At 40.4% G+C, this 14,408-nt stretch overlaps 1 protein-coding gene across 3 annotated transcripts in view; it reads right to left on the reverse strand.

The window, feature by feature from the left end:
- Positions 1–14,408, reverse strand: part of cacna2d2a (calcium channel, voltage-dependent, alpha 2/delta subunit 2a) — a 150,419-nt gene that overhangs the window by 60,178 nt on the left and 75,833 nt on the right. For all 3 annotated transcript variants that reach the window (XM_031301543.2, XM_031301542.2, XM_031301541.2), the window contains exon 4: positions 13,615–13,674. In XM_031301543.2, coding sequence (XP_031157403.1) covers positions 13,615–13,674 — 60 coding nt within the window. The remainder of the gene's footprint in view (positions 1–13,614; positions 13,675–14,408) is intronic.

Below are 14,408 nucleotides of genomic sequence, written 5' to 3' on the forward strand. Positions count from 1 at the left end.
CACACACACATTTATATATATAGCATACATAATTGCATGCTCATTTACAGCATGTACGCAGTTGTGAATGTAAATACGGAGTGAGTGCACATACAAGGCCAAGTGTATCACATGCATGCACAGAAACACAAAGTCTGAAAAATTTCCACTGACACAAAGTGCTATCAGTAAATTAAATCTATCATGCTGAGTGTACCAACAAATTCCAAACAGGAGACAAACACTGAGGTCAGGTGATGATCTCCAGCCCCTCCCTTACATCAATCTTCCTCCGCTCATCTCCTTCCCTCTCCTCACCCTTATCTGGATCTGCTTCCTCTCTCCTTCCTTCGCCACATCTCTCCTCCTCCTCCTCCTCCTCCTCCTCCTCCACCACCACCACCCTGCCCTGTCTTATCTTCATCTTTCCCAATCTCTCTATCCTCAATACCAGCCTCCTCTCACCAATTTCAGCAAAAGCAGTGGCGCGTAGGTTAGATGCCTACTGTTGCTATAGAAACCGCCCCTCTGCTCTAGATTACAATGTGACTTTGTCTCCTTGCCAGGGCTACAATGTCTGCTCGTTTTATGTCTGACCAGATATATGCCTGCCTATCTTTTGTTTGTCTGTATGCCTGTCAGTCTGTCAGGCTATGAGGTTGTTCTTCTGCCAGCGTGTTTTCTTGTCATCGCTACATGCTGTTATTTTAATGTCATCCATTGCTTGTAGTTACACATTTAAACTTCAAAATCTCCTGTCAAGTGAAGGTCGGAGCATTTAAAGCCCCAAAATTTCATAATATGTGAAGAGGACCTTGAAAGATGATTTATCCAGTAAAGCATATGGTAACCATTAGGGCTGTCAATCGATTAAAACATTTAATCTAATTAATTACATACTCTGTGATTAATTAATCAAAATTAATCGCATACATAATTAATGGTGCCTGAACCGATACTTTTTAAGAAAGTAAAAAAAGAAAAGAAAAAAAAAGGGTACTAAACAACAGTCGGTGACATTAAAGAACGGCTTGTTTAATGCTAAGGCCATACGGTCAAAATTAAATGATTTAATAATAATGTATAACAATAACAATAACTTATTTCACTAGTAAATTGCTGTTGAACGACAAAAACAATCCAGCTACTAGCTAGCGGTAGGCTAACGTTAGCGAGTATAACTAGCGTCACGTGCAGCGGTGTTTGTGTTGCCTGTATCGTCTTCAGAGCATCAGAGAGAAGTGCAGACATATCAGTGGCACCAGATTTCGGTAGCCAGGGTTGGCAGGAAGAAGATTTTTACAAGTAAATGTTCCAATTAATGATCTAGGCAGCACATTCTCGTCTCCCTCCTTCATTTTACAGTTGAACGGCTCCAGGTCAAACGTCAATATGGAATGGATTAATCTGCGTTATTTTTTTTAACGCGTTATTTTTTCTCAGATTAATTAATCGAAATTAACGCGTTATTTTGACAGCCCTAGTAACCATACATTATTGAAAAATGCCTAGTAGCCTACATAACAGCTATCATATTTAGGGGTACATGTAATGATGGAGTGTGGTCGCTGGGACTAAATCTTTTGATTTTGAATCTGTGAGCTCCCTCAATGGGCTGGCTGAGACAGGTTGACATTTGAGTGTGAGACAAGCGCTCCATCATGGGTGGGGACAGATTACAGTCATATTCATATCTCCTCTGGACACCTGCTAATGATATTATAATTACAGAACACACTCTGTGCCTCCGCCATGCCCTGGGGTGTGCACACAAGCACGCAGAAACGCACGCACGCACACGCACACACACACACACACACACACACACACAGCACCTCTTTCCTGGCCTCAATAGTCTAGCAATCATTCGTAGCACCAGTTTCCCTAATGGAAGCTGACATTATATCAAACACAATAAATTATTTCATTTACTGCTCTTCATTAACCCACACACATCAGCCCATAAGGTATTCACGGACACACACACACACACACACACACACACACACACACACACACACACACACACACACACACACACACACACACACACACAGCAACCAGAATAAAGGAAGAACAATGAAACAATGTGATTTGGCTGCAGAAAAGAACTGCTTACGTAAAGTTTGTAGCAACCCTGTTGTTATCTCTCCACATGTCTCTACGTGTCTCTTCCTCTGTCTTTCTATTTCCACAGCATTCTTATATCCCATCTATACATGTCAAACGGTATGAAACTCAAGACATTCGAACTAGATAAATACTCGGCCATATTAGCTGGTGAAACCTCTCCGGTAAGAGGGAGGAATGCAATCTTCCAGGCTAAGCACATACACTACACTTTGACTTCGTTTCACGCACGACACATGGGTGCATTACAATTTACGTATGTTAAATAAGAAATGACGGACATCCAATTTCATCTGGAGAAGGAAATATATACACAAGGGCATTCATACTAAAAGGAGAGACGTCAATATGAAATCACAATACGACATCAGAAACAAATTAGTTTCTTTAAGTTATATGGCCCACAGGTTTGCATAAGTGTTAAAACGTGAGCTCATGAAATATGATTTTCAAACAGAGGTAAATTAATCATAGACATGTAGAAATTTGTCAGAGATCTGAAAGCCCTTTAACCACTTTGATCTTGAATTGCAGGGGTTGCCTGTGAATAAAACATGAATTCTTGTTCTTTGGTGGAGCCTTTTTGATTCAAGGGATGTTAAATCCTATCCTATCCTGGGCGCGGACATATTGATTATTCACAGAAATGTAAATTGTAATTAAATGGAGGATCTAGCAGCTGCCAGATCCAAACGGAGTTCAAAGGTAAGCTTTTACTGTGTTGCTCTCTCAGTTGACAGTTTTTTAGGTACACCGAGCTAAAACTAATGCAGTCTAATACAACATTACTGCAATAAATCGTCCTTGAAGGTTAAAATGTTCAGTTTTTGTTTTAACTGTTTTAGGTAGAGGTGTTGTTGGTTGATTCACTCAACCTTATGGTCATCTTGGAGGGTCTAGATTGTGGTGCTGTTGAGTTATACTGAGAGGTGAGAGTCTACCCTAATTGACTAATATAAAAGGTTAATCTCTCAGTATCATGCCATACAATTCAACAGCACCACAGACTACAGGATCATACATCTAAGATTACCATAAAGGTTCAACAAACACTGAACATTATAAGCTTAATGAAGGCAACTTGGTGTATAATCTACTAAAATGTGGCAATTAAAACTACTGTATCTGCTATTTATTTTCATAATCTGTATCATCATTGTTCAGGTAAATGAACATATCTGGCCACAATGATGAAATAAAAAATAAATTAAAAAAAGCCAACAACAGTAACTGAATTACAGGCAACTTTTAAATAAATAAAATGTTATCTTTATTATTATAATTCAAGAGTATCTTTGAACATACAGTAACTTGTTGCAGTTGATTCTTGGGAGTCACTGCTTTTCCCTTTATAGTGTATTTTTTTCTGTATTTAAAAGTTTATTTGCACCTTTATACCATGGATGTATTAAGAGCTTTATACTGGAAGAAGCCATTTGGTGCCCCATCTTATCACTTCACAAATAAATGCAGACATGTTGTTTGAGGTGTCTTGTCTAAAAACATATGGCTGTTGTCTTAACCACAGAAGGTTACCAAAATGCCTCCTTATAATGTCAAGTCAATAAAGAGTCACCCAGCAAACTGGAAATAAACTGTTGGCCTGGAAGACAGAGAGAGAGCTATTGAGCTAGAGTGAAACTCCGATAAAGGAGTGCATGACGGAGGCCTTGGGCGCGGCTGCCTCCCTCTCTCTCTCATTGGCATGCTCTGCATCTCCAGGCTTTTAAGCGATTAGGGAGCTGCTGAGACCATGGCGTCCAAGCATAGCTCCATGCAGATGTTCAAATTTGTATGCCAATAAACAAATGTGCCCCCAGATTAAAGCTCCAACACACAGTGCAAATTCAGCAAAGTGAATGACATTCTCCATGCACATCTCATCAATGTCTTGCTCCTCTTCAGGCAGAGAGCCATGCCTCCTCTAACTGCACACTCACTTCAAAGACTCTCACAAAGATGGGCAGCAACCCAAATGAAAGGAGATGGAGTGAGGAAGGAGAGAAAGAGGGAAAACAATTGAGGAAGAGAGAAGTTGTGATTATTGTGAAATTAAGAATACATAAAATATTATGGTTACATATGCCACGGTTAGATTTCATGGCCCTAATTTCAGCCATGAATCTGCAATTTCAGCTCTATAAATCTCTCTTTGTAAACATCCAGCAGGTCACAGAATCCTCTCTCTCTCTCTCTCTCTCTCTCTCTCTCTCTCTCTCTCTCTCTCTCCCTCTCTCTCCCTCTCTCTCCCTCTCTCTCCCCCCAAATCTCTGCTGTATCTTTCTTTCAGAGCCTGACACTTCCCCTCGGTAAAAGCAGTTAAATCAGTCTGTGAATATTCCAATCCTGTGATAACGAAAGAAGGCTTTGTCCTGCTGCACTCTGGGTAATGCAGCTCTCCATTGTTGGCTGACAGGGCTCCATTGAGGAGCAGGTTTTAACACTGATAAGCATCACCACACTGCATGGACACAGTGCCAGATAAAAAGCCTATCCAACATGACACATGCATGCCAACACCTCCCCAACAAGCCCCCAATCTGATCATCAGAGGGGAAGCAGGAAAGAGGTGCTGTAACACCAAATAAAGACAAATAAGATAAACTAGCCGTGGCAATATTAAGGCTATCATTTGATTCCAGAGGGATTTGATAAAGCAAATGCAATTATCTACGTTGAACATTTTTACAGCATCTGTAGCTGGGGTGACCAATCACAAACAAACTGATAGTCAGCCTGGATTTCCCTGTCCAATCACACCACAGCTTTCTATGACACTGGGGCTCCACTTATCTGTGTGAAATGTTTCCAGGTTCCATTTTTCCTGGCGGGTTGCATACAGCTTTTCATTTCACTATTGTTCAGCCATTTTTCTTCTGCTAGTCCACAGAGTCCGAGAGTGGCCAATCAACAATCAGCGCGGACCAAAGGAGACCTGTTATTTCCGACCCTGTAATCATTTCCATCAGATGCCTTGCTGTCCCTCACAATGATTTGAACATTCAAATGACAAAGGGAAGCCTGCTTTAAGATATCTGCAGACAGGCATCAAGGACAGCAGTGACAGAATACAGCGCACAAACACTGTAACCACAGCAGCCATCTCCCTTCTGCTACAGCAAAACCAACCTGTCACCACTCACAAAATGACAACCTGTCCGCTCACCCATGACTTTCCTGGAACACCTTGGTAGACTGTAACACAAGGAAGACTCAGACATAAAATATATAGGTTTTTATTTTCTGCAGACATCCCTTTTAATTGGGACTAGATGATTAATCGTTTAGTCTATAACATTTTTGACAAAAGTGATAACATGCTATCACCAGAGCCCAACATGACATCTTCAAAGCTTCTTTTGCCCAACCAGCAGTCTATAACTCAAATATATTCCACTCAAAGTAATAAAAAAGCAACAAATTGTCATATTTTAGAAGCTGGAAAGAGCAAATATTTTAAATTTTTGAGTCTAAAATTAAAATGATTGTCCGGGTGCCCTGGTGGCCTAGGAGTTTAAGGCACAGACCATGAACCACAACATCTCCACTCAAACTAGGAACCACTGCTACTATTGTTGTCATGTCACTCTCTCCTCATTCCTGTAATATAAACTGTCAACTCCAATAAAAGGCATAAAATGGCCCAACATTCTTTTGTTAATGTTGATTCATTTTCCATCAATAAACAAATCAATGTATAAATGTATGATTTAAGCTGCTCTAAGATATTGTGTTTCAATGTCTACATTAACAAAGAGAACATAGTGAAATACAGAAATAAACAAATCAGTCCATTTTCCTTTCTGCTCTGACCAGAAAGGCCTTAAAAATAACATTTCATGGGTGTTGGTCATGTGTTGAAATGGGAAAATTGAGGTCCTCTGGATCTCTCTGACTATTGATTCCCATCTCCTGTGAGGCAGGGGGATCGATATGTGGGATTTAGACATGGGGGTTGGGGGGGTGGGGGGGGTGGGGCTCTTGGCTAGCAGGCTGTATCACAGTTGGCCAAACTGCAACTGACTGAAGGCATACTGACACACCTGAACTGTTCTCCTTATATCTGTTCTTTTTATCATAGACTTTCTCATTACCTGTTCCTGTACTTCAGTGCAGTGTCCATTCTGAGTCCTTTTAGACTTTGCCAATGTGCCCCTACTCAAGTATAGAGCAGCACTAGTTCTCAAGAGGTCTCTCTTGAAGCTGCATAGGAACATTAGGGTTGACATGTGGATAGAGAAAAAAGCCACAGACACGGTGGTAGAGCGAAAAGAGTTGGAGAAGGGAAGAAAAAAGGACATTTCTACCTTGGAGAGCACCACTTAAGCAAATGACAGTGGTCTGCAATTAAGAAGCTAAAATTACCAAAACTGTCACCACAGCAACCAAAAGCCCAATCAAAGCTGTGACTAGAGCAGCAGTTAATAGAAAGTGAGGGGAGGCACCAAGAGGGGACAGGAGCTCAGGAAGGGGGAGAAGCTGCTGTCAAAATGGGAGTTTAAGGTGATTTTTGTATTAAAATAATCCTAATTGATCAATTGATCTATGTGGCTCGATCCACAGACACACACTCCAAGCTTTCTCTTTTTTCTGCGTGTTAGAATCCATTACAGATGCATCTCAGTATTGGCGATAAGTAAAGCTCGGTCCAGTTACCGAGGCAGCCACACAATCAGATACATTTGATGGAGACGAGACTGCTAAATTGTATACTGTGTAGGAATTTCTATTCCACATAGCCCCTCCTCATTTCTTTTCCTTCCAGTGGCGAGCAGATGGAAGTCTGCTCCATGGCTCAGGATTTAGTGATAACACTGTTTATGAGTTCCATTACGTGCTCGGCAGGCTGCAAGCACTCTGTCTCAGCGCAGCCATAAGGAATAAAAAAAAACTGCTCACAATGAACATATATGCAGTTTATTTGTGATTATACTGTGTGTCTATGCTTATCAGTGTTTGAAATAAGCACTGTGCATTTAAAAAAGGGCCCACACGCTTTATTCCAACCTCCGCATCTCAGGGCTCTGCTATGGAGATCCTTTTGAGTTTTGGTTGTTCTGGTGCTGACACGAGTTGGTTGGCAAAATCAATTTTATTTTTCACTTCTGCTTTAGAAGGTCTTTATCTGGCTTTAAAAATGAGGGACAGATATGCAGTTCAGGAAATACAGAACAGGAAAAATGAGCACAACAGAATGGTCAGAGTATAAAAAAAACTAAACCGATATAAATCACTTGCAGATAAAACACCACTATCTTGCTAATTATTGCTGTGTCCTTTTTCTTCTATTGGTTCAGCTCAACTAAAGACAGAAGGAAAATTGTCTTAATTCAGCAGGAAAAGATTTGCTAATATATACTTAAATGCATGTGCTTGGACAAAATGTCAATTGCTGCCTGTTTTAGTTAATCTAGTGAGAGATGGATTGGCAACATTTCCAAAAGACAAAATGAAATAGAGGAAATTACATAAAAAATGAGTAGAGGGAGCTGAAACAAAGCCAAAGTGAGGCGTCCCTTCATTTCTGTCTATTTTACCAGAATCTGAATCTGTCAAAGGCAGCCCTCATAAATCTAATGTATTCAGTGGCTAATGGAGCTGGTAGCTTCGAGGGGTGGGCTGAGAGTCACCACAATGATTCTCACTCATTTCCTCTGAAGGACCAATTATCTTAAATAGAGGCATTATGAAAGGAGCCGAACTTGGTCAAGTGAACAAACCCTTGCAACTCTAGCTAGTGCCTCTAGCCCTTAAAGTGTAACTCTCGCCAAAATGCAACCTAGAGTCTTTTTGTTCTTAGTGTTTTAAAAATAGCTATTTTGAGGCTAGCATAAAAGTCCCATTCAAAAGGCCATTTGACGAAAAAACGAAAATACAGTAAATCTTAAAAGTGGCGATTACGTCCTAAATATGCTTTTAAACGAAAGTTTGACTCGGGTACATTCACAAAAAGACCCTAGGTTGCATTTTGGCGAGAGTTACACTTTAAGGTCATGTTACACCTCTGAGGGGATCTATTGTGACTTTAGAGCAGTAGACATGGCTGAAGTAATGGCTACATGTAGCTACCATTGATTCCCACTAAAAATGTTACTGTATCTATATCAAAAAATTGGCAAAAGATGATTGAGAACAACAAAGGCTATTAGGTTTGTGGTGGTGGACACTTGTAGGTGATGTACTGTATGAATATTATTTTTAAGAATTACAAAGGTACAGATGAACATACATGTGTGAAGAGCAAGAAAAAGGTCACATGAATACCACTGTGTTATGCATAAGAGTGGGTGGCTGAGTGGAGATGAAGAGAGAAAAAGGCAAAGGGAGAAGAAGAGAAAGAAAAGGAGAGATTGTGTTGTCCTATGATGAAAGGCCTGATTGATTAGAGAGTGATGATTGCAGTAAATGGCCTGGAAGATGGCTCCATCTCTGTTTCCTGTTTTCTCTGTCTCTTATACCTTCTTCCCTCACTCACTTGCTTACTCACTTACACCTCTCTCTCCGTCCGTGCCTCTCTTTGACACCCCCTCTCCCTGGTTTCATCATGGCAACCCATCAACAGAGTGCCTCTCTCTCCCCTAATGGCACTGCTATTAGCACTAATGCATTTCAAACGTACAGCAGCTGCCACATCACAATCTGATGGAAAGTACATGTCTTCCTCCAATCTCCACAATCTCCATCCTTTCTTTCATCCAATCTTGTATCTCTGTTCCAACGTGTTGCACTTTGTGTCAACCCTCCTTCAGCTAAGCGACAGTGGTCATCATCTGTGGCCAGTATATGATGGGAGATGACACAAAGTGCAGAACAACTGATTGAAGATAATGTAGCTCATAATATATTGTTGATCATATCATTAGTTTAAAAATGATGCTGACCACAGACCATTTTGTAAAATAAGCATACTAGTTTGGTTTTGGAATAATTTCACAAAGTTGCCAACTTGAGAATCGAAAAGACTATTTGATGCAATGTTATATATCTCTCTCTCTGTGCAGCTTGGAGGAATAGTATGTTGAAGGGTGAGATTATCTCCACGTAAAGATAGGAAAATACATCTTTTAACCTGCAATAACTATTTTTTTTCCAACTTAAGGGCAGCAGAAACAAGTTGTGAAGACAACATTGACACATGATCTAGCCATTATATGGCTATCATTAGCAAACAGCTGCCTGTTTACACCTCCAGCAGATATGGGGCAACATTAGCATACATATGGAGTTCTGTTTCTGGCCACCTGATGAATTTAAGTCTAAAGTTCACTCTCCTTTGTTTTTGGTCTTCACCAACTCCTGAGAGAAATATCTGTCTCTTGAACCTCTAAATGCTTCACTGTGTGCACCAGCTAGTCACTTACTCTGTGTGCCATTTGACGCTAATCAGGTAGGTTTTGGGCTCTTAAAACCTACCTGCTGTAGCCAAATATGATGCAATGAGAGTGAATAAAAACAGTAAAGTGGAAAATGGAATGGAAAACCAAAACAATTAGCTTGAAGAAGCTATAAAGCAACATAGAGATGAGTGAGTCTGCTGAGTCGGGTGATAATTCTAATTATACAGTAGGTACTTTTTCAAAGATGGCTGCTTATGGCTGACGTCACTAATTTCACTAACCAAACTATTTTAAATTATATAAAAAGTGTAACAGAATTGTTGAATACTGTACATGCTCCCACAGAAGGAGTATTTCTGATGATTGTGTCTGTACTGTCCTTGTGAAAAGATTTGTTAACTGTAGGCTAACATAACGTATTAAACCATTAGTCATTGTCAATGAAACCTACACACAGGCATGACCTGAGCTAAACAGGCCAAGCTCTACAAGTTCTTTTTTTTTTTTCTAGGTTAGGAGGGAAAACTGTAAAACTGTCACTTTAAAAAAATACACGGCAACCAACTTTAACAGAGAATCTATAAGATATCTATAAATGCATTATTGACAAGATATCTCCAAATAGATCTTTACTGGTCAGAATTAATTTTAAGATACTGTATCCACATGTAAAGAAGCTGTTTTATCATGTAATATCTAAATGGATTCCCATTAGAGATTTCCACAATTCATACACGACTATTGGAAACATTTGTTTCAGATCTATGAAATTACAATTGAGCTGGCCAAAATGCTATTTTATCATAATATATTAAATTGTCATAATACATGTTAGAACAGCTTGCCATACACAATAAGCTGGTTCCAGCAGGCAATATCACTGGTGGCATATGGTCACAAGCCTGCTGTTTCTTCCACATTGCCTCTACTACCAAATGTAGCATATTTAGCAAGCCTTACCATGAATATGCACCAACATTAATAATGAATCTAATTAAGTAAAAGTGATATGCACACAAAAAACATAATCTAACTTCTCTGAGAATTTGGTTGTCAATACTAACTAAACTTTGACTTCAGTATTTAACCAGCCTATGTGGTGAAGTTGTGGAGGTTTTATTCAGTGTGTAAGGGAAGTAACATTTTTGCAAGGCCAGTTTTGAATTTTTATTAGACCTACTGTATCAAGTCTTGACTCAGAGACTGAACTATGATTTTAGCAGGGCTGCCTATACTCTCCAAGTCATCAATACCTAAGGCATTGGTTGAATAATTTTATTTTTTTTCATTTTTTGTCATTTTATCTTCTTTTCAAGGAGAACAGTATATAAGTCAATATTCATTACTTAAAAAATGATTGCCACATTTCTGGCATCAACGTAATACCCACAAATATATTTTGCTCTTTTAATAAGCCCTAGATTTTGACTCATTCTGGATGAGTGCATTCAATCTTTAGATGGACAATAACACAATCACTTAACTAAACTTTCAGCCTTAATTAACTAATCGATCGAGTCATAGAAATCTTTGAATCCTGAATTTCTTCAGCTTTTGGCTGACTGACTGTGTTAATACAATTATATTATTGTATTCAAGATAAGTGTGGCCCCCATGTTGGCTAATTCCTAGGCAGTGGCCTGGGTTCATTTGCCGCGTGTCATCCCCTCACTCTCCCCCCTGTCCTGTCCTTCTCAATTTATCACAAAGGCATACAAGCCCATAAAAAAATCATCTTTAAAATGTCTACATGTTAAAAATGTTTCTGTAAAATATTTAAATCTTGAGTGTAGACCTTAATGTAGATGTTGTTGCACTTTGGCTTTCTCTATGGAAAAGCAACATTTAAATCTTACTTAAACATTATACACATTTAACTTTTGGGTGAAAGCTGTAGGCCCAAGGATTTTTTCATAACCTTATGCTGAAATAGAAAAAGTAAAAATGATAGGCTGATACTATGTGGAAAGATTTTTAGCTGTGAGCTTTCAGTTTACCAAACAGAGAACAGTTTTGATTTTTGGCTCTGAAGGTGCTGGTACTCCCTCCACCCTATAGAGAATTGCAAAGCAGCAGTGAAAGACCGTATCGCCTTCGGACGACTCTGTCGCCAACACAATAGTCGAGTATCACAGAGGGATGGGTGCCTGACCTTGAGAAATCAGCGGCAATCCAACACTTTAATGTCTATTTCACACACCATTTCATTCCAATGGATTTAAAAACCCTGAACGACCATCGCAACAGTTGTTACTATCAACATTTTGAAATCCATAATGTCCAGCCATCGAGATGGTCAGAAAACTGGCTCTGTAGTTAGACCAGGAGAAAGCTAAAAATGTGTGTGTGTGAGAGATAGAGAGAAAGAGAGAGGTCTTCCCATTGCTACGTTAACAGCTGCGATGGCAGCCGCTATGAGGAACAGGCGTCTCATTGAGTTTCTATGATGTCACCAGTTTGGTGAGGCGAGCAGATGGGCTGGGCCAGGTACAGAACCTGCCGTTTATAAACACATGCAAATAAATATCCTCCTATCCGCATGACGACAAACACAAACAACCACATTACGCTTTTCCAACCCACACACATACTCACAAATTCTCTCAAAACGCACCGTCACTCATGCATAAACACCTTTTCTCTTCATTTGACAGACTGCTCCACCCGCTAGTTTAAGATGCAACGCATTTCTCCTAATATGCCCAAAGAGCATGCAGCCCTAATCTAATTAGAGTGTCAGTCAGCAGAGTGTTCACCTAAACAGAAATTAGGAAAGCACAAAATCTACAAACAGGAAAAATCTTCTTGCAAGGATGTGGCATCTCTCTCTCTCTCTCTCTCTCTCTCTCTCTCTCTCTCTCTCTCTCTCTCTCTCTCTCTCTCTCTCACCCCTGCTGAGATGCATTATCTGGCCTAATTATAAAGGGAAATGAAATCAGCTATAATACATTATTAATAGAGGAGGACCATTAGAATTATTTTGCAGTATTTGCAACAATATATGTAATGAGGGTGCGGGGGGGTAACGGTTGGTGTGAGGCTGGTGACTGGACAGAAAGAGAGACGGAAACAAGACGAGAAAAGAGAAAGACAGAAATGAGAAACAGAGTGAGAGAGGGGTTCTGGCGGGGGTGGGGGGTGGGGGGGGGGCGTGTTGGATTTAAGAGAATGCTGGCTTTTTCACTTGAGAAGGTATTGATGCCATATTGGATGCAGCTACTTATGAACAGGTGTGCCGTGTGTGGTCACTGTGACCCAGGCTCCACTTCCTGCATGGTTACACATCCGATCGAGATGCATCGGAGCGGGGCAGGGAGAGGCAGGCATCAACCCCCCCTCAGACCTAAGATGAAGGGACAGCTGCACTGCAGCTCCCTCCCTCGGACCAGCAGGGGAGTTGGAGGGTTGAAGCCCAGCCACCCCAAGACTACAGCTCCAGAGTGTAAGCAACCATGAATAAAAATGGACTTTGCAGAGAAGTAGGGCTCATAATTATTCGTTTTAAATCAGTTTAAGCCTTTTCTCAAATATCCCCCAGGAGGCACTGGGTTAAAAATCCATTTGTGGGAAGTGTACCATGACAGCGAGCTCGTCTCCCTGGAGACAGAGGATATGACAGTAGGGAATGTGCATGTGTATCTGTCGGGTAAGGCTATATGTGTGTATGTGTGCATGTGCATCAGTATGCCTGCATGTTCATGGGGGCATTTGAGTGTTTGCAAATTTGAGAGTCAGTGGAGCACGCAGGCTCACAAACACACACAGTCAAACACACAGACTATAGTAATACCAATTCCTCTTTTTTTTTTCATTTTTTTTTTTCAGAGCAGATCTCTTGTGCTTTAAAGGTCAGCTGCAATATAATGCAATGTTTAACTTGCTGTGGCTTGTGAAACAAAACAGACAGAAGGCTCTTACATAATACTGAAGACCATTAAAATAAAACCCCCAAAAGTAAGCAGTTATTGTGTGCGTATGTGGAACTGTGTTTATGTGTATTATTGTTTTTTCTCTCCACTTGTATAAAATTAGGCTTTATTACTATATTGTCTCTGTGATGCTGATCACATTGTCATTAAAGGAGTAAGTAAAATAGCCTGGAAAAGAAGAGGAAAAAGAAAGAAGAGGTCTCAGAGAAGGAGGGAGAGGAGCAGATGTCCTACTTTACCGTCACACCGTCTTGCCATACATGCTCCTTCTGAAGCTGCTCCGCCTCCCTGGCCAGTTTCTACAAGGAAACACAAAAACAGCAGTATGAGTGTCAGAAGTCAATAGGACATTGATTTGTGTGTGAGTGAGTGAGTGAGTGAGTGAGTGAGTGAGTGAGTGAGTGAGTGAGTGAGTGAGTGAGTGAGTGAGAGAGTGAGAGAGAGAGTGAGAGAGAGAGAGAGAGAGAGAGCGAGAGAGAGAGAGAGACACTTGGAAGATGGTGATGGTGACCTTGTTCCCTACAAAAACTAGTACTGCTGTAAATTAGCTGGATAATTCAGAGGATTAGGGAGCGCCAAACCCAACAATGTTTTCGGTTCGGTTTGCTTGTCTGTCTGTCAACAGGATTACAGGAAAACCACTGGCCCGATTTTCATGAAGGAAGGGTGAAGCATGGGCCAAATTATTCTTCGCTTTTGTTAACATTGCAAGATAGGGCATGGCTTTGGCGGAGGTCTGCATTCTCCTAGTGCCCTTCTCGTTACCACTTTTATCAACATAAATATAAAATTAAATTGAGGGAATTTGAAGACCATGTACTGAAAGTGTTGTTACATATTGCTGAGGTGATAATAATATGTGCATTTGTCTGACTGACAGCTGAGCTGGCAGGGGTATGAGACAAACTAGTGCCAGTATCAAGCCAAAGCACAGCTATCATTGTCATTGGTAGAGGTAAATCCACACTAGTCCAAGTCCATACTGATCAATCTTGATATTTGCAGTTTAGTTTTTTAGCTGTGTATTTTTCCA

This window comes from Sander lucioperca, chromosome 6 (assembly GCF_008315115.2).
Source record: "Sander lucioperca isolate FBNREF2018 chromosome 6, SLUC_FBN_1.2, whole genome shotgun sequence".
Taxonomy (NCBI): Eukaryota; Metazoa; Chordata; class Actinopteri; order Perciformes; family Percidae; genus Sander; species Sander lucioperca.